The sequence below is a fragment of the Thamnophis elegans genome, chromosome 8 (genome assembly GCF_009769535.1).
Source record: "Thamnophis elegans isolate rThaEle1 chromosome 8, rThaEle1.pri, whole genome shotgun sequence".
In the NCBI taxonomy this organism is placed as follows: domain Eukaryota; kingdom Metazoa; phylum Chordata; class Lepidosauria; order Squamata; family Colubridae; genus Thamnophis; species Thamnophis elegans.
In genome coordinates, this window is record NC_045548.1 from 46,209,019 (window position 1) to 46,236,536 (window position 27,518).

The 27,518-nt window shown below is 36.7% G+C and overlaps 1 protein-coding gene and 1 long non-coding RNA gene across 4 annotated transcripts in view; one reads left to right on the forward strand and one right to left on the reverse strand.

Moving 5' to 3' along the window:
- The first annotated feature begins 4 nt into the window (after nt 1–4).
- RDH10 (retinol dehydrogenase 10) lies at nt 5–27,028 on the forward strand. 2 transcript variants are annotated; one of them, XM_032222597.1, is made up of 7 exons: nt 5–74; nt 243–2,953; nt 4,556–4,791; nt 19,171–19,269; nt 21,003–21,148; nt 22,650–22,781; nt 25,804–27,028. In XM_032222597.1, the coding sequence occupies exons 2-7, from the start codon at nt 2,662–2,664 to the stop codon at nt 25,925–25,927; spliced, it is 1,029 nt and encodes a 342-aa protein (XP_032078488.1). In that variant the 5' UTR covers nt 5–74; nt 243–2,661; the 3' UTR covers nt 25,928–27,028. The 2 variants fall into 2 exon arrangements, with proteins under 2 accessions (XP_032078488.1, XP_032078487.1); XM_032222596.1 differs by having other exon boundaries at nt 15–150.
- The window catches only part of LOC116512232, a 171,162-nt gene continuing 162,919 nt past the window's right edge, over nt 19,276–27,518 (reverse strand). Inside the window, exons 4-5 of one of the 2 annotated variants that reach the window (XR_004255857.1) lie at nt 20,737–20,776; nt 19,276–19,926 (exon numbers count right to left, since the gene is read on the reverse strand). This is a non-coding gene — a long non-coding RNA (uncharacterized LOC116512232). Of the gene's footprint in view, nt 19,927–20,366; nt 20,777–27,518 lie in introns of those variants that run through there. The other variant, XR_004255856.1, reaches the window with a different exon arrangement.

Below are 27,518 nucleotides of genomic sequence, written 5' to 3' on the forward strand. Positions count from 1 at the left end.
GCACCAAGTAGACCAGCTTGGGGAAAATATTAGTGCTGAAACGAACGCGGAAGCTGTCGTGACTCCTTCAAATGGTGAAAGATTTTTTTTCATGATTTCGTTTTTATTGCCAATTAGGGTAGGCGATAAGAAGGGATGGTGACATTTAACGTATGTTATTTCATCAGTTTATTAAAGTAACCTATTTTGGAATTTGAGTGATAATACTACCTGTTTTTAACTCTTCGTGTCTCCTTTTCTAGGGCAATCAAACAGTGTCGTCTAGATATAAATGACGTCTTTATGAATACACTACAGTATGCCGTCCTTACTGTATATATAACCCAGGCTGGTTAAGTGGGGCTTTCTCCTAAAGCTTTTCCCAAGTGCCTTTTTCACTAGACTACTTTATGGAAATTGGAATACTTCGTGGGGATCATATCACATTACAAAGATTTACATTTTATTCTATTTACTCCATATAAATTTCAATGTCCCTGTACGAAGAGCAGCACGTGGCTGGATTTGAAAGTGTCTGGTTTGTGTAGCCTTTGGATGAAAGATTGGCTGAAGTTTGGTAAAGGCAATCATCTTTCATTTTACTGTGAAGAAAACTCTGCAGACTGTCCATCGTGTCATCGGAAATCAAGCTCGACTTGAAAGATGCTGTAGTTTACAGTAAATCCTGTTCATTATGAGTACAATGGGTAAACTGAATCCGGAGCATTGGAAAGCCTAAAAAACGAGAGAAAAGCCAAATGCTTATGTAAAACTATATCCCCCAGCATACATTTCAATCCTAGGAGGGCAAAGAGAAAAAAAATGGAGTTACAACATGCTGCGGGAGCAAGTCTTTCTACACAGAGGCATGCATCCAGGTGCATTCTGAAGTTACTTCATTGGCCGGTTAGGAATTTTGGTGTCTGTAGATCACCTCCTTAACTTCAGCCTTCCCAATCCAGCTGAATGTGAGCGGTGTGGCGTCACACACTCGTACAGAAATCCTTTCTGAACTTGATCTTTCCCAATGTATGCGTTATCTCGCCAGTAAATTCCATGGGAAATCACAGCTTTGCAGATGTCGATAAAGTTTATGTGGGATAAATCAACTTTAAATGTCCTCCAACTAATTTGGGACCGCTTTGTGGATCGGATCGATCAGATCTCCGGTTATTGGGGATGATGATGATGATGGGGGGGGGGGAGGAATTGCACATAGAGGTGGTACTGCGGACTAGACGACGGAAGCGGTTTCAGGTAGAAAGCAGCGCGCCTCTCTTTTGCTCCAATTTGCAGAGTTTTCGCCACTTGTAAAGAAAATTAGGAGTTCCACTCAATAATGTTCCCGATTCACATTGTTTCCGGCAGGGTTAGTCTGTTACAGGAAAACAGCAGTCTCGAGCTACTTTTAAAAACCCATTCGTTTTGTTCTGGAATCAGAATAAAAGTGTGAGGTACGTTTCTGCGATGGTAACTTTTGTTCAAAGAATTCTTGATCGATTTACAGATCACGCTAAACTAACTCCCGGTTCCTCTTTGTATACATTGTAAGTATTGCGTGAATTCAGCCACGGGGACTTCTACTCCCGGGTTATACCAAGGTTCATGGTGCTGTACTCAGGTGCCTGTTGACTGAAATGGGACGCGCGCCTGGGCTTGTTCGCCCACTCCTGGGCCGAGTCCGTGGACGCCGGCAAACAAAAAGAAAAAGCCGCGAGGTGTTCCCCCACCCCACCCTCGGCGGTGGCTGGTAGGGAAGGTCCCGTGGCGGACTTGTCTCTTCGGTCCAGTCCGGGCCGTCCGCCAAATTGCGAGGGTGGCGCTGTTGGGCGAAAATGTGTGGGGAGAAACGGTTCGGAATGCAAAGTGGGCGACGAGGAGGAGGGGCCGGGCTGCGAAGCGCAGACGGAGGGGGGCTTGGGGCGGGCTGGCGTTCTCGCGCCGGGGCTATATAGAGCCCCGAGCGGTGCGAACATGCTCACTTAGCGGGCGCTGCGCGGAGCCCTGGCGTAGGCGCGAGGTAAAGGTTGCAGGTAGGGCTGGGGAGAAGGAGGCGTGGAACAGCGGCAGTGGCGCTCCAAGCAACCACCTCTAAAGACTCCTTCGGTGTTCTAGCTGAAGCAGGCAAGGTGGTCGCAGCGCGCGCCCTTTTATTAGGGGAGCCCGGCGGTGCGCGAGCGGGTGAGGCAGGACGAAGGGCAATCCTTTTATCCGAACTTGCACTTTGCTCCCCTACTTTGCCGACTTCCCGCGTCGACTCGCCGCGTGTGGGCTTGGCTTCTCCTGCAGGGGAGAGGCAAGGTGGCCGTTAGGTAACAGGGCTTGTGCTCGCCGCGCAAAACAACCGCTGAGTCAGAAGCGGGGAGGAGTTGTACTTCTTACGGGTCCGTCCCGGCCAGCCAGGTGTCTTTTTAGAGTGTCCAAAGAGTGAGTGTTTGTGCGAGAGAAACTCTTGCCTGCCTCTCTGAAGAGTGGGAGCCCCTCTCCCGAATTGCTCGGGGCAAGGCGCGCGAGAACGGGGACTCCCCCTGCTCTGAGCTGGCACGCTGCTTTTGACTTGTCGAGCCGGTGCCCAAGTCCTGTGCAGGGGAACCCAGCGCCCTCACGCCCTCGGTCGCGCCGTCGTCAGACGGGCTCCCCGAATCCTCCGTGGCTCCTCTGTCGAAGGGAGGCTCGGCAGCCATGAACATCATCTTGGAATTCTTCGTGGTCACCTTCAAGGTCCTCTGGGCTTTCGTGGTGGCCGCCGCCAAATGGCTCATGCGCCCCAAGGAGAAGAGCGTGGCCGGGCAGGTGTGCCTCATTACCGGCGCCGGCAGCGGGCTGGGCCGGCTCTTCGCTCTGGAGTTCGCCCGCCGCCGAGCGCGTTTGGTCCTGTGGGACATCAACACGCAGAGCAACGAGGAGACGGCGGGCATGGTGCGGCACATCTACCGGGAGATCTCGGAAGAAGCCGTGGTCGCGGCTCAGAAAGGTAAACGGGCTTGGGCTGAAGGCGGGTGGACCCTCCGGGGTTGGGCACTGGCGCCAAATTCTCCAAGTGGTCAAGAAAAGTGGGCACCGAGTATTGCTTCGTTCAAAGGAGGAAAACTGAACTGTGTGGATATCATGAAATCCTGACCTGAGGTGCGCTGAAATGAAAATGGGAGAAAATTAGTAGTATGGTTGGCACAGTTGAAAGTATTACTCTTGATTGTCCCAAAGGCGCTTTTTCAAGAGGCAACTGGACTTTCTGTTTTTTCTTTGAAGATTCTCATCCAAAAAGCTTCTTCAGCTTCTTACTCTTATTCTTACTCCTATTCTTATTCTTGATAGGGCTTGGAACAGTGTTTCACTGAGTTCAAGGTATATCTAAACCTTCAGAAGCAATATTGTTTCTAAGCTTATTTGCTTAGAATAAGCATATTGGCTAGTTCTTGTCCAGTGCTAAGGTAGGAATATCCAGATGTTTTGCAGGAGTGTCTCATTTCCACAAGTCACTAGGAGGTTCAGTGAGTTGTGTTGCTGCTTTGCAGCCTCTCCAAAGTGACTTGTCCTGCTCTTTCCTTAAGGGCAGCAGACTTGAAAGTATTCAAAAGTTTTGGGTTTAGGAGTGGTGGAGAAGCATTGAAGGGTATCCTTGAAACTGTGGCTCTTGGGGAAAAATTCTCCATTCTTGCCACCCAAGAAGTTTAGGAATTTGGGCATTTTTTGTTGAACTGACTGAGGTTGATAGCATTGTATTATGATATCTATTAACTATTTGTATTTCCTTTTATTGTATTTTAAATGTCTCATGATTGTTTGCATCCAAAGTCACTAGTTGGAGACGGGTGATTGTACAAATTAAATAAATAAATGTCCATGTCATTCTACTCCATGACTTTGAATGACTAAAAGACACCGGATAAATAATTTAAAGTTTAAGGGTTCAAAGCGTATAGAAAAATGACAATGGTGACAACAAAATTTCTTTCTATCATAGTAGGAGCTAGGCTTTTTAAAACAGATTGTTACAATGTAAGAAATAGTTGATATAAAATAAGCAAAAAGTGCTTATGTCAAGTGCTTTTCTTGACATAAGAATGTATGAAGTGGCATAATAATTTCGCACAATGATGTAAATAAATGTAAGTAATGTTAAACCTATTTGGTAGGAAGTTTTAATCACTGGTAGTACAGTAGCATTTATTCCCAGATAAATAACTCAAAAGATTGCAGCCTGCAAAATAAATTAATGATATTCAATAATGCTTGTTCCTGAACAAATATGGAAAAGGTAGGTCTACATGTCCCTACTGAGCTTGGGACTTCTTTGTTTTATTTTTTAATCAGTAATGATGCATTCCTTTGTCGTGTTACCTTCCATTTGGCATCAGTATATCACTGCTGAAGATTAGCACTATAGGGCTTGGTACTTCATTGTTTTGGTATGTAGTTGTCACACTTTATTTTTTGGAACAGGACTAACAAGAATCTTGTCAAACTGGGTAGATTAATAATTGCCTCTTATTTCCTGGTATGGAAACACTGAATATATATTTAATTAAATTCTTATTTGTCCCTCTCCTTTGCTTTCCTGGATTTCTGTAAGCAGCTGGGCATGGTGAAGAGGAAGTGCTACCTCCCTACAACTTACAAGTTCATACATACACTTGTGATGTGAGCAACAGAGAGAATGTGTACAAGACTGCTGAGAGAGTCTGCAAGGAGGTTGGTGAAGTCTCAGTCCTCGTGAACAATGCTGGTGTTGTTTCTGGCCACCATCTTCTGGAATGTCCTGATGAGCTTATTGAGAGGACCATGATGGTTAACTGCCACGCACATTTCTGGGTAACTATACTTATTTTTAATGGGATGGCTGTATGAGTTGGTTACAGTAAACTTTGATGTTCTGAAGATGAACAAGACTATTTACTTATTCATTTTCATGTTTCCATTTTTGCTTTGTCCTTTCTCTTAAAGTTAAATGATGTTTAAAATATATATATATAATATGCGTGAGGCTATAGTTTCAAGATGGTTTTGCCCTAGACTGGTGTGCCTTCTATCTTTATGCTGATCTTTGTACTCAGTGAGTCTGATCCAGAGAAACTATACTGCGGTGAAAATAGTAATTAAACATGTTTGTCAAACCAACTTCTCTCCTAGAGGTTTCAATAAGGGATAGGAATATTATAGATCTTCCAGTTCAGAGATATTACTATAGAAATAACATTCACTATTGAGTTCTGTTAATTCTCCTTTTGAATTATATCGTACAGCTGGCTCTTTAGAAGTTGTAATATATTTACTGTGTTATGACAATGAAAAAAAGGCATTTCTTTTTGAACATGCTTTACAGCCTATCTGATTTATCTAGTTGGAACCGGCTACAAGAACCTATTGTCTCAAAAACATGAAGCTTCACTACTCTGACTATGATCATTGCTCAACAGAATATTTTGTTTTTGGAGTAGTAGCAGCTGTCTGAAGTCCCAAGCAGAAGTACATTTTAGCCTTGTTTTCAATCAAGGCTGGTAAATGTCCTATGCTGTATTCATAGTCTAGTATTTCTGCTCTGTTGCTACTTTGAATGGCTGTGGCTTTCATTGCCTGTACTGGCATCCCAAGAGGGGCTTACTTCCCAGGTAAGTCTATAGCCAATTGAATCTAAAGAGCACTAGAGTAGTGGAAATGGTTCCTTGGCCCCCCTTGCTTTTTTGGCAGTCCTAAATCCTCTAATGTTGAGAATGCTATTTCTAGTTTCTATTACTGACTGTAAACAAGTATCATTTAATTAAATATGATATCATTATACAGTAATCACTTGCATCCCAGCACTTGCAATGTTGATATACCGTACTTTTGGAGTATAAGACGCTCCGAAGTATAAGACGCACCTAGCTTTTGGGGAGGAAAACAAGGGAAAAATATCTGCCTCTGCCTCTTAGCAATTTGCCTCCTTGCAACAAACAGCAAACAGTACAGATAATATACATTGTTTGTATATTAACAAACAATGTTTGTAGTGTTACATTTCAGACTATACTTGTATAGATGCTGTTAAAATTGATGTGCTTTCTGGAAATATAGTTATTCTCTGCTATTTAATCATCAGCTGTTTCATGCTGCAGGGATTGCTATAGCCTATTGCAGCCTCCACAAGCTCAATTTTCCCTGTTTGCTTCAAAGAGGTAAATTGCTGGGAGGCAGAGGTCAAAAGGTTGGGGTTGGTGGGTGGGGCTACATTCAGTGTATAAGATGCACCCAAATTATCACCCTCTTTTGGGGGGGAAAAGGTGTGTCTTATACTCCGAAAAATACTGTAGTTTGTAGCTCTTTGCTATAGAGAATCTTAAATACATGCTGAACCTATCTTAGGAGAGAAGAGCAGACAAATAGTTCATGATCCTTCTGTCACACATACTCTTTAGAGCCATACTGTATGCTGTTGAGTGGCTTGATCTGAGAGCCCATTTCAGCACATACCAGTTGCATAATTCAAAGAAGTTTGCTTTTAGTATTTTACAAAGGGAAAGTACTGTAATTAGAAACTTTTTTTGCTTGAACAGGGGTGTCAAACTTGCATCGTCACAGGGTCATCACGTGATGTATCGGGACTTTCCCCCCTTTGTTAAACCGGGCGGGAGCAGAGCCAGCACGTGATGGATCTGGCCTGCAGACCACAAGTTTGACACCCCTGTGCTAGAAGGATAAATATCCAGCTGATACTTAAAAAGGCAGAAACAGTGCTAACTTAACAAATTTGATTAAAGAAAAAATATAAAAATGAGATACATTGTCATTCATTAAATTCCTGAATTATCTTGTTCTTCATTTCAACAACTAAATCAATTATTTACAAAATTGTGTGGTTTAAGGAATCATTTCTAAATCCCCAACTAATAGAACATTTAGTTGTAATCTTATAAACATTTATTAACAAATAAGCACCATTGTAGTCAAAATAATTTGAATAATGTATGTAGGATTATTGCAGCAACTTTGATCTATCCTTATTTCAGAGTTTTTCTCTCTGCTCTGGAGCAATAGTGTTTTATTTGAAGCAGACAGACCTAATAATACACTAAAAGTGACTTCAGACCTTGTTATACAACTTTGTATAGTTTTAGTCAGCAACCACAACTTCTTTAGTTCCATGTACATGATTTCTGTATTTCAATGAAAATGTCTTTAGGAAGAAATTATTTTCTTATGTGGATACTTAGGCGTCTCTTGTTTTCCAATCCAAAGTACCAACAGTACAAAAACAATTAAAACTAAAATAGTCTGAGCTATTGACTCAGACTCTTCATCTGCTACTGATGATCATAAATACAAATGTCATTCAGTATGGTAGCAAGTCTTTATTGCGTGCATGGTGACAACAATTGGTCATCTACAATCTTGAATTCCATTGCTGATTAAGCTACAATCTTTATTCCTAAAAAGTTGGGTGAAAGACATGTCATTTTTAGATGGAGTGCCAGTTCATCATGAAATATTTTATTAAATATATGGGATTTTTTTTTAATGGTACTTAGCAGTTTTTAGTCTATGTTAGAATTTTCAGTCTTCAATTATTTATAAGCATATAATTATCTCACTGTGTCAAGTGAAAAAAGTTTCCAAATCTCTTTTTGGTCATGTTGGGAATTCATTATGACCACCTCATAATCTGTTCCTTAAAACATTATGCTGTGGTGGCACAGTGGTTAGAATGCAGGCTGACTCTGCCCACTGCCAGGAGTCCAAACCTGACCAGCTCAAGGTTGACTCAGCTTTCTAGCCTTCCAAGGTTAGTAAAGTGAGGAGCCAGATTGTTGGGGGCAATATGCTGACTTGGTAAACCACTTAAAGAGTGCTATAAAGCACTCTAAAGTAGTGTATAAGTCCTTTTGCTATTGCTATTATGTATTGAAAATGTGATGTTCTGTAATATGCATTTCATCTATAGACCAATAAAACAGCTTAATCAATGTATCTCTAGCAAAGGTAAAGGAACTGGAACCTTTAAATAACGTTTGCATTAAAACACCCACACACCACATTAGATATATGTATTTCTTGTTTTTCATGCAAACATTTTTAACCCATTGAGCTTTAAGAATTGTAACACTGTCCACCTACTAAGATTATTCTTTCTTAATTATAACATGAACAAGCAACGGTCTTGATGGTGTGGGGTAAGCACTATTGTTCTTGTAGAAATATAGTTCAAAGAAGGGCTGCTAATGAGTCTAACAATTGTAAGAAGAGCAACAGTAAATACATCTTAACTTTTTACATAATAGTTTATTCTAATACGGATAATGCACATTAATATAGTTTTTAATATCACTGTAGCAGAAGATAGTTTTGAGTATCTTACTGTCTTCATGCCATGCGATGATGCACCTTTGAGAACATAACCAACTTGATCCTACATATACAAAATTAGAATAAGCAGTGCACCATATGTTCACATTAATTCTTTGTGATGGGGCTGAAAAGTATATCTAATTATTCTGTTGTTGCTTTATTTATTGCTTAGACGACTACCTTAGAATCTGATACATCAAATTTTGTTTTAGCTAATCTACTTTAATCTCATGCTGCAGAAAATCTATCCATTATATTTTTCAGGGGAACTCAGAGCTATTGGTTGCAATTATTGGTTAGCATAATTTTTCCTACCTCTTCAGCAGGTTAAGCAGTGAAAGTGCACTACGAGTAGTGTAGTTTTATATGAAATTATCAGACCTTCTATTATTCACCTGAGTCATCCTGGATTTACAAACATCTTTCCCAGTAACTGTTTTCCAGAATTAGTGTTGATATGGTATATCTAACAACACTAGGATTGAAATGAATGGGAAAATTCATATAAGAAATAAAAGGGGATGTGGCCCCTTGACTTTCCTGGTCTCCTAATCTGAGGCTTTATAGAGACTTTTACGGCTAAGCTAAAAATAGCTTTGGAGTGCCCTGTATAATATCAACCCATATTTAGACTGTGTACATTATTTCCTTATCCTTTCCAGACAAAAATGTGATGATTCCAAGGATTAATTTAAATAGTCTCTATAATGTTCTGTATATATAGGAAAAATGTCCTTACTAAAGGCATGTGTTTAGTGGCCTTACTTCTGTGCAAAAGTTTGAATTGTTTAAAGTTTAAAGTTGGCTTTTTTAACAAGTGCTTTTAAGTATGCCCCCAAGTATCTTTTAGACAATTGTTCTCATCTGTGCATTTTAAAATTGGCTGAAAGTAGGTGCATCTAAGTTGTTTCAATATGTGCTTTTACATCATTATCACTCCTAACACCAATACATGTAATAAGCTCAGCAAGCTTGTCCAGAGTTACATATCTTTATTATATACACTATATTGCCAAAAGTATGCAACTGAGTCTGATTATGTGGATGGATGAGCGAATACTTTGGCAATATAGTGTGTGTGTGTGTGTGTGTGTGTGTGTGTGTATATATATATATATATATATATATATATATATATATATATATACACACACACACACACACACACACACACATATATACATATATATATACATACTTAAAGTCACAACCCCTGGTATGCCCAAGTATGGGAGGAAGATCACACTTCCACTCTCTGTCATTAGGCTCGTCACAAGAGTCCATCCAGACAGAAACCCAATATTTTTTACTGTTGCCTTTTTTGTTACATTTGTTATATTTATGCTGATACATAAATAAAGGGAGACTAGTATAGATCTATTTCAAGCTATTTAGCTCTCATCAGCTAGCCATACCCAAGTTTGGGAATCGAACCTGTGCTCTATTGCCTCCCAGGCAGGGAGTTAACCATTTGAGCTACAGAGAACGACTCCTTATCAGCCAGCCAGGGTGGGAGGTATATACTTAAAGTCACAACCCCTGGTATGCCCAAGTATGGGAGGAAGGTCACACTTCCACTCTCTGTCATTAGGCTCGTCACAAGAGTCCATCCAGACAGAAACCCAATATTTTTTACTGTTGCCTTTTTTGTTACATTTGTTATATTTATGCTGATAAATAAATAAAGGGAGACTAGTATAGATCTATTTCAAGCTATTTAGCTCTCATCAGCTAGCCATACCCAAGTTTGGGAATCGAACCTGTGCTCTATTGCCTCCCAGGCAGGGAGTTAACCATTTGAGCTACAGAGAATGACTCCTTATCAGCCAGCCAGGGTGGGAGGTATATACTTAAAGTCACAACCCCTGGTATGCCCAAGTATGGGAGGAAGGTCACACTTCCACTCTCTGTCATTAGGCTCGTCACAAGAGTCCATCCAGACAGAAACCCAATATTTTTTACTGTTGCCTTTTTTGTTACATTTGTTATATTTATGCTGATAAATAAATAAAGGGAGACTAGTATAGATCTATTTCAAGCTATTTAGCTCTCATCAGCTAGCCATACCCAAGTTTGGGAATCGAACCTGTGCTCTATTGCCTCCCAGGCAGGGAGTTAACCATTTGAGTTAACCATTTGAGTATATATAGTGTCACAACCCCTGGTAAGCCCCAATTATGGGAGGAAGCTAACTGCTTCCATTATCTGTCAATCGGCTCGTCACAAGAGGCCATCACGACAGAAACCCAATATTTTTACTGTTGCCTTTGTTATATTTGTGTGTGTTTTTTTATTTGCGCTGATAAATAAATGTATTTATTTATCAGCACAAATAAAATTATTTTATTTTATATTTATCATTTATTTATTTTATTTTATATATATCATATATTTTTACCTTTATTTATTTATCAGCACAAATAATAAAAACACACACACAACACACACACACACACACACACACACACACACACACACACATATATATATATATATATATATATATATATATATATATATATATATATATATATATATAGTTTTGAGCACTTAATATTCAACCTTTTCATCAGATGGATTTTTGATCTTTGATTAAGTGTGACTTAAAACTTAGTCAATTAGTGCTACCAGTATACATCAATTCTAAGACATGAGGTATGCTTGTTGAATAGAAATGGAAAGCCATGAAAACTGATGGTTATTACAAACTCTCTTTCAAGTTGATAGAAGTTGAAGTCTTTTGATACTCCATTGTGTGCTTGGATTAGTTTGTGCTAGGCGCTTTAGATTACCAATAAATAGTTGGAATGTAAAGCCCAGATATGATACTGAGATTTAATTATATATTGCACATAAATATATACACTGAGGAGTTCATAAGAATGCCTTATGAGTGAATTTGTTTATTGTTAAAATATCTGCTAAGTGAAAGGTGGTTTTTATGGCTTGCATAGCTTTAACTCATAATTCAAAACTTTTTACATCTTTGCTCCTTATATAGATATGTAGTTTTGAAAAGCCCTTTTTCTGATTCTTTCCTTTGATCAGTCTCTATTTACAAAGAATTAGATTCAGTTGACCTAACTAGTATTTGTTGATCTTGCTCTAGTGATACTACCTTTCAACTCGACAATGGTGTACAGATGAAACTATCTTAAGTTTAAAAAAATGAAACTTTCTATCTCCCTTTTATCTATTGTGGTTTTCTATGGCCCTCCAAACTCTTGAATACATCTATAATATGAAGATAACATAATAGTAGCTATTGGCACCAATTTATTTTTTTCAAATTTGGAAAGCTTCCTAATGCCATAGCAACTCTAGGCAGCATGCAGTATTAAAAACAGGTTATAACAATTTTTAAATAACAAGGAAAACACAAGGAAAACAACATTCTCTTGCACAATGCACTCGCACATGGGCCCTAGCCCAAGGCACAAGGGGGAAAACCCTGTTTCAACAGCCTGTTCCATATCACTAGTGGAGAAAGTGGGCTTTCTGACTTTTTCTTTTGGAACAGTCTTCTGTTGACACTTCATCTGTCCTTTATGAGATCTGTATCTGATGACAATCAGACATATAGAAAGCTCTGAAATTGAAATTAATGAACTGTGCTTTCCAAAAGTGGGACTATACCCTAGTGTTCTCCATTTGGTGACTCCCAAAATGCATTCAGATTGCAAATTCCAGAATTTCCTGCCAATTCTATCTTTACAGTATATCTCCAAATAAATTTTTTAACTCTTACTAATTTTTCTTGTCTGCTTATCCATAGGCTTTGAGTAGAAAATATTGTTGTTATTGTTTCCAATTTTTCCTTTTACTGTATTTTAAAATATTTCTATTACATTCTTCTGCAATACTTAATAAGGTGTAAATGCTTTTCAGAATGATTCGGAAAACTGTAAAAAAACCAATTGGTGATTACTTGTAATGAAAAGCAATGTAGAACTTATACAAAATTATGAGCAGAAAGGACTAACATGTTCTATTTTTTTAAAAAAAATAAGGAATGAATTTCCTTATTGTAGTAGGATATGTGCATATCCTGCTTGTTCCCAGAATCAAATTAAAATGGGAGTGATACACATTACACTAGGAAGTATGTGACATAATACATCTGGGAGCAATATTTTTCTTTTGGGGATGGGGTTTGTGAGTAAGAAACGTATTCTGTCACTATCTCATTATGTCAAAGATGTGGCATTTTATTGCCACCACTTGGCTTATATGTTTAACTTAATCTATTCATTACAACCTACCGTAAGTCATTTTTTGGTCTGGTGTATATTTGCATACCTCAATTCAATTTCCAAACTGTTCTGTTGAACATAATGGAGTTTTCTTCTGAAAAAAAAGTATAGAATGATGTGGTAAAAAGGCAAATATATTGTAAGCAATTTTTTCTCTGTTTATTGAAAGGAAATTAGGCTGTTTTATGCAAATATCAGTTATCTTTAATTGAATTTCTAATCCTGAAAAAATTATTCTGGCAACGTTGATTTGTAAGCTATCAGTATTGCATATTTACATTTACTGATGAATTATTTAAAGAGTATTTCTAAGGAAGGCCTAATTAAATATTTTTGTTTGATCTTATTTATGAAAGAAACCTCGTATGTTCTTGCTATATTTATCATTTTCTACAGAATTACAGATCCTATGTATTTTTTTTTCCATCTCCAGTTTGTGGAAAAAGATTTTTGCAGTAAATGCCCATTGTATGAGAATGAAACTTATTTGGTAGTTGGTTCGTTTGTCTAGACAGTAGGTTTCTCAGATTTCCTTTCCTAGGGCCATCTCCAATGGAATCTTTCTGAAGCAGAATGGAAAATAACACTAGGAGCTGCAATGGGGATTCCATTCTCTTGTATTTACAGGAAGTCTTTGGAACATTTTCCACCATAAATGGAAAGATCTTTTGTCTGTGTAGAAGGACAATCCAGGTTTAAAATATTGATTTATTTTCATTTCAACTTCTAGATCAATATTGTACTTTACTAGCATTGTGTAAAAGTGATGTATCTCATTCTTAGATGTATTAAAATAATCCCTTGGATGTTTTCTGCCTTAGTAGAGCTACAGGTGATTCTCTTCCTTTTGCTGTTCTCCATCTCAGTGAGGCCTCATGCTGGAAGACGCCTGAGATATAGCTGGTCCAGCATTCTGCCTCTCCTGGGATCAGCTTATAAAAATTCCAGAAGCAGGACATGAACACAGTAGTGTGCTTACATTTCTCAACAATGGGTATTTAAACCGAGTTGGGTGGTAAATGGCAAGGTTTACTTATTTGCATTATTCATTGATTTTTAACCAAATGGCAACAAACTTTGGTGCTAATTGAACAGAGGTGAAGAATTTTCACAACTAGAAATTGAATGTGTTAGTAGGTGAGACTTAGGATTTAGGTGTTAGGAAACTTCTAATGTGTAATGAACAACTAAAGACAAAAGGTGACTCCTTTTGCTGGAACTCAGTAGTTTAAAAATAAGCTTTTGATGTTTTCTTTGTTGTTCCTTAGTAAAGTCTCTGCCAACTTTTTTGTTTTCCTTCCTTTAACATCCTGAATTAAAGTGTGTGGGAAATATAGAGATACAGATTGTTAAACGCTTAATTTCTTAACACATTTCCCATTTTGACTTATTTGTTTTCTTAGTTCATTTTTCATTTTGGCTTATTTGTTTTCTTGATAGTACAGTAAGTAAGCTGTGTAGATTGATTGATTATGTGTCATTGCAACCACATAGATCTTTTTCAAGAACAAAATGGGTGTGTATAATCAACGTAAGGTTTTTAGTATTTGACTGCAACTCTCAGAAGCTGTTGGAAACCAAAGTTTCTCAGGTAACATTTAAGAGAGTTGTGGAAACAAGAGACTCATAATATTTTTCTAGGGCCCTGTCCTGTTTCATTTGATTTTGTGCTTATTAGATTATTTTAGTTTGGATTGTCTGCTTGATTTGATATTTATAGCTGTTTTATAGGGGTTTTCTATGCCATCCAGAGTCCATTGGGGGTGGGAGGCTAATATAATAATTGCATTATTATTATAGTTACTGCTGTAAATTGACAGACATTTCTATCTATCACTTATATATGTGGATCCAAGCAGATCCACACTGCTTGGATCCACAAATATATTAGCAATAGCAATAGCAGTTAGACTTATATACCGCTTCATAGGGCTTTCAGCCCTCTCTAAGCGGTTTACAGAGTCAGCATATCGCCCCCACAGTCTGGGTCCTCATTTCACCCACCTCAGAAGGATGGAAGGCTGAGTCAACCTTGAGCCGGTGAGATTAGAACCGCTGAACTGCAGATAACAGTCAGCTGAAGTGGCCTGCAGTACTGCGCCCTAACCACTGCGCCACCTCGGCTCAGTAATTATTATTAGTGTATTATGCTAATACATTATAACTTCATAGGTTCTTGGGAAGAACTCAATGCATATGAATGCCAATACCATCTGAAAAACTGGCAGATGTGACATTACATTGCTCTGTTTACAGTAATAATGAAAAATACTATATGGTTATATATTTATATTTGACCTATACTTTTGTCCTTTATTTTTCCTGACAGTTGAAATGAAGATTAGATTGACCAAGGCCAGATTATTAGATAGGCTAGCAAAGGCTTGATCTAAAGCTCATGGTTTTCCAAATGCATTTGTTGTTTTTTCCCCATTTTAACCTTTTATATTATCCAGTATATGGTCAATGACATAAAAATACCACAGTGCCATTGACTAATATAAGTCCTTGTGGTTTGCTAAAAACAATTGTACTGGATATAAATGATTTTTTTTTTGGTGATGCTGTCCCCAATACCAGTGTTTTAATATAGAATCATAATTCATTATCACTACTATCATTTATATTCTTCTGCTTAATAGCAATAAGATCTGAGTTTTCTTGACACACAATTTGGCACTTTTTTTTTTTGTTGGACACATCATACAGAATCCCACACTAGAGTTAAAAGCAATTTTTATGCGTGTATTAAGGGAATTCCTTTTATGGCTATAAAATTAGTTGAGCCAGTTCCTTTGCAACTACATAGAATATGGTTAACAGTTGTTCTCCTAGTTGCTCCATTAGGTAGGTACTCGTATTGGTAGGAACCATACTAGTTATATCACTTTATAGACTGAAACTTGGTTTTGGTCCATATTTCATCATTTTATTCATATTTTCATATTTCTCAGTTGAAATTTTAGTTCTGTACTTGTATTATGTTATTTTATTCTTTCATCTAGCTTTATGACATTTTTAAAACTAGAACTAAAGTAATAAAGGAGGAGGATATTGGAAACTAAGTTTTCCATGAATAGAAATATCTTAGCACACACCTCATAAAACAATATACTGCTCAGTTTCAATTAGGCATCCTTCCCCCCCCCCCCCCGAAACTTTATAAGACTATTGTAGCGGAAATAACAGTTCTTTTTTTATAAGTAAGAATAAGGATGGTGAATAAAATTATCCTCATTTCATGGGAACTTGAGTTCCTCTAATAATAAGGCTAGGTGTGTTTTTAAAAAGATTTTTGTGATGAAAGCTGATTCATAGCTTCCCTCTAAATCTAGATTTGTACTTTTTCATATATTAGCTGCATTTCTCCTTAATTTTAGTAAAAGACTCAATCAGGAGCAGACTGAAAAGTTTGAAGTGGTTAAAGTTAGAAATCCAAAGACTGTAAATTCTAGTTTTCTCTTATGCATGAAAGGCAACTGAGTCGCTATTGATGAGTCTCTTAGTCCAACCCTGCTGATAGGTTTCTTGTAGAGTAATTAGGAGGCAGAAACATGCATATACTATCCTGAGCTGTACAGAAATAAAAATAGGATATAAATCTTAGTGTAACTATGTGATTATGTTTTTGTATTCATATTTCAACTTGAAGAATATAGTGTTAGGGGGAACTTTGAATCATAAAAGGCAAAATTGCTTCCTAGGTTTCATTCATTCATTTAGTATTATTGAATGAAATGAATACCATCTTTTCTTATGGTGATATTGTATGCTTATTCATAATTGGATTGTAAAAAGTGTTGTAGTGCAATTCTTACTCAATGTATTTTTTATTTATTTTCCAAACTCTCACATACTTAAAACAGGTTACGTATCAGGGATTACTTAAAGAGATATTATATCAAACTAGTAGTCCATTTAGTTCATTATTGTTGACACTGACTGGCAGCAACTGTCAAATCTACTTACCTATTCCAGAAATTGAACTTGAGATTTTCCCCAAGCAAAATTTGTTCTTTCATAGCAGTGTAGTTCTCTGCCTCATTGCATAAAGCAATTCATGTATTTTACAAGCAACCAGGCAATCATTGGCCTACAATTGTCTTTAATCATGATTTAACAAGCTTGACTTTGGAGATTAAATGATGTAGATCCTCTTTTTTTTCTCAAGACACATATTTTCAGATGCTTTCTGCTGTAAGTAGAGTGACAAGCACAAAATAAGAATATACTAAATTTGTGAATACAGATTTATGTATAGAACTTTCTGTTAGGCACCAAATCTGAGTTTTCAGGATGGTATGTCTTGTTTTTAGTTTTGTAGCTCCACAGAAATCATTTTAAAAAACATTGATATTTCTGTAAAAGTTCCTAAAACAAAGGACCGTCAATACATTTTATCAGCTGCTGCATCTGCTTATGTTGATCAGTTGGGCGTTCAGCATTTTCCAGTCATAACTCCTGAAAAGGAACTTGGCCAAACACCGGTGTAGAACAAGAAGGATTTATCACATATCTTCTTTCTAGTTTCAAATCGTTAACAAAATGAATACTCCAGACATTACTGAGAAAAGTGATATCACATTTTGTTTCCACAATATATACTTTAATTTCCTAATTTAAATCTGGAGTATGCAACTTCTAAACCAAGTGCTATACTTATATTTTAAATAGTCAAAGTAAAATGGGGTGAGAATGAAAAAGCTAAATTTGATTTTATGTCAGCAACATTTAATTAAAATTAAATAGTTAATAGATATTGTCAAACTCCTTTAATATTGTCAAATCATGTGCTTAATGCTATTTTCCCTTCTCTTAGGTTAAAAATTGCAAGTTGGTAACAACTTTGTGTATGGACCTTAGATGTTACATTTCTAATTAATGTGACTACCTGCTCTGCTATAAGTTTTTAGAATGTTTCAAGAACTCCAAAGGAAGATGGGGTGGACAGATCAAATAAGCAAGGTTAATTCTGAAAAACATATTTTAATCAGTAGAAGCAAGACCATAACAACTTCAATCTTCTGTCATCCAACAACTGCACATAAAATGTTTTGTGTGGTGTTCAGAGCTCACAGTTAATAACTGCAAGCGAAACTCTGGTTCAATGAACATGTGAAAATTGTTAAGTCATTTCTGATTGAAAAACAAAGTCGTCATAGAAATGAAATTAGACTGAGTCAGCTGTTAGTAAAATTATTTAAGCCAATAGTTATTTTTTTTTTTATTAAATGTTTTTTTAGTTTTAGTTTAAAACTGGTACAACATCTTTCTTAATATATCAATCTATTACAGATAATACAGAAAGCCAATAGTTATTTAGAGAGCAAATTCATATGGCATCATATGGTGATTTAAGTTGGGGAGGACAAGGGAGAAGAATCCACATGTGTGTAGAATTGATATATAGCAGTCCAAAACTGAGCCTTTATTTTGGCTTACAGATACAATCAATTTGGCAGAAATGCAATTCTAGCACATTATCTCTTACTGCAAGCACATGGCAGCTGCAATGTGACACCTTATAAATGTTTTACTATTTCAAATGGATTTCTGCATGGGGAAGTTCATAAAAGTCCACAGAGGCATATCCAGGTGTTCTGGGATGAAATTATAAAAGAAACCTTGTGGAGTTTTGTTGCTGTTGTTGGGTACTTGGGTACTGGTAAGTGGGAGTTGGCTAAATGCTGCTCGGGGAGGCTGCAAATAATTATAAATTTTGAAATGCAAACAATAAGACAATCTTTGGAAGAAAAGTTCCTGCATCATAATACAACTTTTCACTCAGACAGTAATGTGCATTTATGGATATGGTCACTGATATCTAGCAGAAGAGAACTTCTGAAGTTATCTTAGTGGTCATTTTAAAGAATGTTCTGTGCTTTGAACTTGTCCTGTATCTGAAAGGTTGATCCATGGTAAACCTCATTTTAAAGTAATTATTTTTTAAAAAAAGCAAGGATCTGGAAGCTGTCATCACTATTGACTCAGCACATGCTACAGGGCTTTGATTATGATGATAGCATTTTTATCTGAACTATAGTAAATGTTTTTACATATGCATCAGAAAATTTTCAATAGAACTAGCTTCTCTTGTATCTATTTAATTTGATGACATGCATGTTTATCTTTAAGAGATTAAAGTGCATTTTCTGTCAAGGATCCTGACAATTTACCATGCTTATTCAATATTTGTTGAGTAATCCACAGTTGGATATAGTCTCCCCTCTCCCAGCTGCCAAATCAAATGTACTATTTTACATTATAATTACACATAGTATGTTAAATATAGTCTTGGTTTTACATAAAGTAATCCTATAGAAGTGTAACTTAATACAATAACTGAATATTTTCAGTAGACAATTAATTAGAACTACACGTACTATCCTGTGTAATTTTATGTAAGACATTTTTGTAAATTCATTTTTACTTTTTGCTTCAACAACTTTACCTAAAATAAAATTTATTTTTCATTATTTTTTCCTTAAATTTCTTAGTCCTGAAATGAAATAAGCAGGTTTCAGATTGGAGGACTGCTCAAGTTTGACAACTTTGTCTTATCTTTGGGCCGGCTTATCAAAAATTAAGGCATTATTTCTTGTGCTCTTCTTTGTAGACTACTAAAGCATTCCTTCCCAAAATGCTGGAACTGAACCACGGACACATTGTCACTGTTGCAAGCTCTCTTGGCCTCTTTAGCACTGCTGGAGTAGAGGTTTGTTCAAATTTCTTAAAAAATGTTTCCTGCGTGTTGAAAGAGTTTGCTTTTATCATCAAGCTTGGTGTGCAAGGTAATATGTGCAGCACTTGGACAAAACAATTCAACTTTTGAGGAATCCATCAGTCAGGAGTAACTAATTTAGTTTCTTTGGAAAACTAAATCACCAGTGAATTAAAAGCAGTGGACATTGCAATGAGACTACCACCAGACTTTTCAGATCTTTTATAGCAAAGTTTGTTGTAAAGCTATCACTGTAGAAGAAAAATAAGAAAAAAACCCAGCCCTTAATTTATGAGAATTAAATTTAGTATCTCAAAGTATTATTAGGGTATGTTATAAAGTATTTTTTTACCGAATATACCAACTCAAAATTGTTCCTATTAAATGGCAGCACATCTCTAGAGGCTTTATCTAGTGCTGAGACACGCTAAGAAATGAACCTGAGACTTCTGTCACTGAGCCATGTGTCATTTGAGGATTCTAGATGTTGTAATAGAGCATTCCTGGTTCAAAAGACATTGCCAAAGATATACTTAGATTTGAAATGAAAGGATGGATTTGATCAGAATTGGTAATTTGGTAGAACTAGAGCCATATTTCCTTCCTCCTTCCTTCCCTTTTTCCTTCGTTCTGTCTTTTCTTCCTTCTTTCCTGAAAAGCACAGTTGAATAGTTATGCCTTTTGTTTTCAATTGTTGTTGATGATGATTGTTTCTAATATAATTAAGGTTACATTTTTTCTGGCTATTGATAGGAGATAGCAGGAAGATGCTGAGATAAGGTGATCTGTTGGCAAGTCTATTCACCATGTATTGTCTCTAGCATGACCAGCATATTTCCTCTGCATCTCTTTGTTGCTTAAGGTGCTTAAAACATCTGATCAAAATGAGGACATTTCTTATTTTAATAGTGAAAGCAGATGGAGTCACAATGGGAGGAACATTGTGGGATACTACCAGTGGGGCAGCCTTCTGTCAGGGATGCTTCAAACTGGATTCCTCCTATTAGCATGGGAGTTGGACTCAGTAGCCTAAGTGAAACTCTCTGGTTCTATATTTTCCCAGAATATTTGTAAATTCTTCTTATATTATAACAGGAGCAGGTTTACAATATCAACAATATATTTTCCTTTTTTACTACTGAAAATAGGATTAAGGATGACAAACAATTATAATTTTAATTAGGCCCATAAAGAAGGGACAAATTAATAAATTTTAGTCTATTAATCTGAAGTATGCCTACAACACACTTTTGTGTTGTAATCCCCTTCCTTCCCCTGTACCTTCCTTCTTTCTCAGTACTCTTTAAATGATCGCTTCCTAAATTTTAAACTAAACTTTACACTATGGACTGATTCTAATTTGTCCTGACACTGCTCAGACTTAGCTACTAATGTGAAAAAGTCCAAACTTTCCAGTTTCGGGAATCAAACCCATTGAGCAAATCTAAAGATGCTACTTACTGACTGTTTCTCCAAATTGCTTGAGGTAGCTCTTCTTTCTCTGAAAGAAAACAATGGCTGAATTGAGAAATAGGTTTTTTTTTAATGCTGCTTGAAGACAGAGAGCTTTTTATTTCTTCAAAAAGCTACATCAAAGAATGTCATTTAAGTTTAATTTTTCAACAAGACATTTTTATTTAATAAAAGTAAGATGATCAGTTTAAGTCTGTTTTTTTTTAAAAAATGTGTAACTTGTTTCATGCTTGTTTTTTATACTGCCAATTTAGGATTATTGTGCCAGTAAATTTGGAGCTGTGGGGTTTCACGAGTCCCTGAGCCATGAACTAAAGGCAGCTGAAAAAGATGGCATTAAAACAACACTGGTTTGCCCTTACCTTGTAGATACAGGAATGTTCAGAGGCTGCAGAATTAGGTAAGTAGGAACATTTTTTTTTAAAAAAATCTATATACAGGTAGTCCTTGACTTACAACAGTTCATTTAGTGATCATTCAAAGTTACAACAGCACTGAAAAAGGGACTTATGGCCATTTTTTACACTTATGACCATTATAGCTTCCCCATGGTCACATGATTTACATTCAGATGCTTGATAACTGACTTACATGACGGTTGCAGTGTCCCACAGTCGTGATAATCTTTGGCGGCCTTCCGACAAGCAAAGTCAATGGGGAAACCACATTCACTTAACAATTGTTTTACTAAATTAACAACTGCAGTGATTCACATAACAAATGTGGCAAGAAAAAGTCGTAAAATGGGGCAAAACTCACTCGGCAAATTTCTCAATAACATAAATTTTGAACTCAATTGTGGTTATAATTTGAGGACTACCTGCATATAAAAAAATAATGCAGCTGTATCAAATACATTACACATAGCATCACTCTACTTGCATTAAAAATCATTCTTCACAAACAAAATCATAATAATAATATCTAATATATTTTAAAATAATATAATTATATTTCCTATGTTATGGGGAAACATTTTCATATATTTGAAAATATATTGGATCAGAATATAATATAGTAATGTTTTAAAAAGTTCATTAGAATCCCATAGCTAGTTTACAACCAGTGGTTCTGTAATTGTAAGGTACTATTTTTAGTGTAGCATAAATGCCTCTTACATTAAATACATTGGTTATTATTTATATAATTTACATTGCACCTTTTAAGTTGAAAAGCATTCAATGTTATAACTCAAAGTTAAGTCAGAAGTTTGTAATCATGATATGTGACCCTGATCATGGCTTAAACAATTAAAATTCTAGTAAGTTTCTAGTTTTATAATTTCTTCTCTATGTAATTTAATTTGGTATTTGTATTATGCTACTGCGTTCCAAGGGCTGAGGAGCTAGGACGCTGAGCTTCTAGATCAGAAAGGTCAGCAGTTTGACGGTTTGAATCCCTAGCCCCATGTAACGTTACTTGTTTCACTTTGTTCCATTACTTGCTCCAGCTTCTGCCAACCTAGCAGTTTGAAAGGATGTAAAAATGCAAATAGAAAAATAGGGACCACTTTGATGGGAAGATAACAGTGTTCCCTGCGCCTTCGGCATTTAGTCATGCTGGCCACATGACCATGGACGTCTTTGGAAAGCGCTGGCTTTTTGGCTTTGAAATGGAGATGAGCACCGCCTCCTAGAGTTGGAAATGACTAGCACATATGTGCAAGGGGAACTTTTACCTTTACTGAGTTCCAAATATAATGTATAGAACTCTTAGATTTTATACTATGTGTATTGTTTAGTTTTTGAAGATGCATACTGTATATTGTGGGAAGGATAATTTGTACTAAGGAAAGACCTCATCCTAATGAATTAATAAAACAAACATGCTTACTGTCTTCTGTCATCTTGTACTTTTTATCTATGTTTTTAAAATGTGGCTTGTTGTCTTTATTTTTTCAGAAAAGAAATAGAGCCATTCCTTCCACCTTTGAAACCAGATTACTGTGTAAAGCAAGCTATGAGAGCTATACTGACAGATCAACCAATGATTTGCACACCTCGTTTGATGTATATGGTTACCTTCATGAAAAGGTTATTATTTAGATCTACTCAGTAAAATGTACATAGTATTTCAGAAATAAATGGGCAGTCAGACTTTGGGATAGATGTCCAGCTGTTACTTCTAATCAACTCAAGTATTATTTATTTATTTATTTATTTATTTATTTATTTATTTATTTATTTATTTATTTATTTGTCTTGTATGCCGCCCACTACCGGAGGACTCCGGGCGGCTCACAAAAGACAAGGGAACGGGGAGAACGAGACAAAGACAACATATTAAAAACAAAACCAACATTCACAATTTCCGTGGAGGTAGATGCTTCTCAGCTCCCCCCAGCCTGCTGGAACAGCCAGGACTTGGTGGCTTTGCGGAAGGCCGGGAGGGTAGTAAGGGTCCGGATCTCAACAGGGAGCTCGTTCCAGAGGGCCGGAGCTGCAACAGAGAAGGCTCTCCCCCGGGGAGTCGCCAGCCGACATTGGCTGGCAGATGGAATCCGGAGGAGACCCAACCTGTGCGATCTAATTGGTCTGAGAGAGGTAATCGGCAGGAGGCGGTCTCTCAGGTACCCAGGTCCGATGCCATGTAGGGCTTTATAGGTAGGGTTGAACCAGCACCTTGAAGCGGATTCGGAGACTAATAGGTAGCCAGTGCAGCTCGCGGAGGATAGGTGTAACGTGGGTGTACCTTGGTGCGCCCACAATCGCTCGCGCGGCTGCATTCTGGACTAATTGGAGTCTTCGAACACTCTTCAAGGGCAGCCCCATGTAGAGTGCAATACAATAATCCAGTCTTGAGGTTACAAGGACATGAGTTACTGTCTGAAGGGCCTCCCGATCCAGGTAGGATCGCAATTGGTGCATCAGGCAGACCTGGGCAAAGGTCCCCCTGGTCACAGCTGACAGATGGTGTTCTAGAGTCAGCTGTGGGTCCAGGAGGACTCCCAAATTGCGAACCCTCTCTGAGGGGTGTATAATTTCGCCCCCCAGCCTGAGAGATGGAAAATGCTTGTCAAAGAAAATGTGATAGCACAGAGAGGCCCAGGAATCTATAACCATTCATAATTTATGGGATTGATACAACTAGTTCTCAAACTTGGCATAAGGCAGTGTTCACTCCCTAAAGGAGAATATTTGTAGCTCAGGATTGAAATGAGATGTCCTTCATGCTCTCTGACCTTGGCTGTTTTCTTGCAGATGTTTTATTACCCAAACAAGGTAACATCATCAGCGCTACACCAGAAAACAGCCAAGCTCAAAGAGCACCAGGGATCCCTCACTGTTCATTCTGTCTCTCCTAGTACTGTTTCCTCTTCATTTTCAAAATGTATGAGATAGAAGTGCTTCACCATCTACTATATGAGATTTTTTGGGGTAGTAGCAGATATTGCAGGCAGATTCTTTCAGGCGCAAAGCATTATTTCTACCCCTGGACTACAACAGTCAATCAATATGGGGACATCATTAGGGCAATTGTATTTCTTTTGAAGGAACAGAAACACAAAATAGACTTCATTGATAGTATACCAAAACGGAAAATATCCAATATTTTTGTGCCTGGAGAATAACGACACATATTCTGACCTTACTGGCTTAAGAGGCATGAATTCTGCACAATTGAAGTTTTAAGTTCCATAGAAATAAATGATAAGGCTAACTAATTTTCAATCTATTGCTGATGAACCCTGAAAAGTTAATAGCTTTATTTCATTCATTTATTTGTATCTCACCTTCATCATTTTTACAAATAATTCAAGATGGCAAACATGTCCAACACACCTTCTTCTTGCTATTTTCCCCACAACAACAACCCTGTGAAGTGAACTGGGCTGGGCTCAGATCCCAAAGATCCAAACTTTGTTATCAATCATAAATGTGAATAGAATACCAAATACTAAGATCATATAATCATGTGGGGGACAGATGGCCAGAAGTGTATTATAGACCTTAAAACAACCTTCCTGAGCTGTGGTAACTTTGTACAGTCATCAAACAACTGGTTGTAAGCTGAGAATGACCCATAACAATATTGGTCCCCTCCCAAATGTGTTTGGGAGGAATCATAAAAGTGAAATTAAGAAACAGCGCATCTCCTTAATCAAAGGCATCTGGACTGTTACATTCTGTTATATTCTCCCTGTTTTGATTTTATGGATTATTTATTTCTTGGAAAACCACCTTCCTTTTCAAGGAACTTCACAAATCTGTATAAAGCCTTATTAAATTCCTCAAGGGCTCATACCATTTCCAATTGTTGAAGTCTCTAGATACAGTGAAAATAGAAACAGTAACACATGAAAACAAAAGCAAAGTACCAAGGAAAGAATGAGGCATAGCACAAGTATTTTGAAGGAAAAAGAATGCTAGCAAATGTTTCGATGTGAGGCCCTTTTTGTGTATGGAATCCAGCCAAATGGTCCTTCTGGTCTTTTGGCCTTGATCTCTGAGTATTTTTTTAAGCTAAAAATGAGTAAGACTTAAGAAAGGAAATACATATTGGTTTTAAAATAGGTAACAGTTTGATGGATTGTTATTGCTGATAAAATTACTGTATTATTCTACAGAGGCAGTGTGAATAGCTCATTAGTTAAAATAGTCAAAAGTGTGTGCAGCCAAGACTAAGCCACCCTGGGAAGCATTCTTTAGTGAAAAATAGCAGGTGGGGGTTGTGCTTCAGAGGAAGCCCTTTAATTGTCCATAAAACACATTATAGTCTTGTACAGAATAGTTTTATTAACATCCAGAGCCTGGAGCTCTTTGGAACAATGTTAAGATTTGCACTATTAAAGCCTTTGACTCATACTACATTCAAAACATAATAATAATAATAATGGATTCTTTCATTACTTTAGCCTTGGAATTATTTGTTCTTGATTTGCTGATTTTGTAGAAGAGAAGCAATAATTTTAGAAACTTACAACATCTATCCTTAGTCTATCATATCTGAGGGAATCTGCTCTAGATAGCATTTTAATTTTCTTACATTTGTTTTTAAAAGCAAATAACTATATCGCTATATTTACAATCCTATTTACCTGTTTCCTTGTTTTAGCATCCTACCTTTTGAAGCAGTTGTGTGCATGTACCGGTTTTTGGGAGCAGACAAGTGTATGTATCCTTTCATTGCTCAACGAAAACAGGCCACAAATAACAATGAAGCAAAGAATGAAATATAACATTTTATAAAGGACTGTTATTTGTAACAGAATTATTATCAAATGCTAGAACTGTATTCTGGAGTGCACTTGCATTTAGCAGGAGCAACTGTTAACATTTTATCATGACATTCTCTTGGATCCTATACCTGAATAGTGAACAGGAAAAACTTTTTTTTTTACATATTGTATGTAGAGTAATCAGAATTCCTGAGAACCATGAGAGGCAAATTCATAAAAAGTAGTGACCACCCTTGTTCTTTTGAAACTTTATTAGATGTACAGTAATATGCTACTCTTTTTATAGAGAGAAACTTTATATGATTTCTCTTGAGATGGTCATGCAATTAGATGATCCAATTGTTTCATCGATTGTTCGTTTTCTTGTGATGTTTTCATGGGTTGTCATTTACATTATGTAATGTAGCAGAGGCAGTGCTTCAAAAGCTCACAGTCTAAACAATACATTGTAATTACTTTTATTTTTTAATGTTGCATATGTTGAACTTAAATATGTTTTCATTAACATGAAGTTTGGAATGCTTTCAGAATGGAAAGTCATAATCCATACCATCTCTTTCTGTTACTTAGATAAGAATATATAGCTTGAATTTAAAATCAACCACTATAAAAGCCAACTTTAATGGAATTGGATGAGCAAAGGAATAAACAGCTAAATACTCTTTCTAGACTATATAGTGAAATCCGTTTCCCCATCATTGATTACTGTCCAATAACCCATGTTTTTGCTTAAAATTCAAAAGCAAATTGAGTTAAGAAAAAAATAAATCATAGTCGTCCTGCCAACTGTCACATTAAAGAGTTACATAAACAAAATGTATTATTAGATGCAACTTGAACATTAGAAAGACTAAAATGTTTTTTTAAATTGCATTATAGAGCAGAAAACATTTTTTACCTTTTTTTGTAAGAACAATTTTGTGCCTTGAATTTGGTGAACTGTATTAGTAGAATATTGTAAAGGTGAACTTCTACCTCTATATCTAAATGTATATCATTTGTTTGTAAATTTGTTTTAAAAATTGTGACTTTTTTTTTAGAATGTCATGTTAAATACTGACCAACTTTTGTGGTTATTAAAATTATCCACTTGTTCTTTAAGACATAACTTGGTTGGATTTTTTAAATGTTGTCTAGGTTTGAGGTACTTTTTTATACTAATTATGTTCCATTTCAACACGGGACAATATGTGTTTTTATATTCTGTTCGTATGGTAGTAACAGTTTCAAAAAATATAGTTGTAGTTGATGACTTGGCCTATTCAATCCTGATATTTCCACCATTTCTAGTTACCTTTAGCGGAGCAGTGCATTTGTTTCAGAAGGCATTATTTATGGGAAGATAGCTTTAGTATGTACTGCTGTTCAATTCTCTACAATATGGATTCTGTTGCATATATATTCCATAAAATTCAGATCAAAGCTTTAAAAACAAGAAGCTGCTGTAGAAAACTACTGAAATGATACACTCTTCCAGAAAAATGGAATTATTGGACACAATGCTGTATATTTTAAACACTTCTTCTGGCCACATAAAGAACTATATTCTGCTATCCAATAAATAACCAAAATTAGTTAAGACATTTATGAT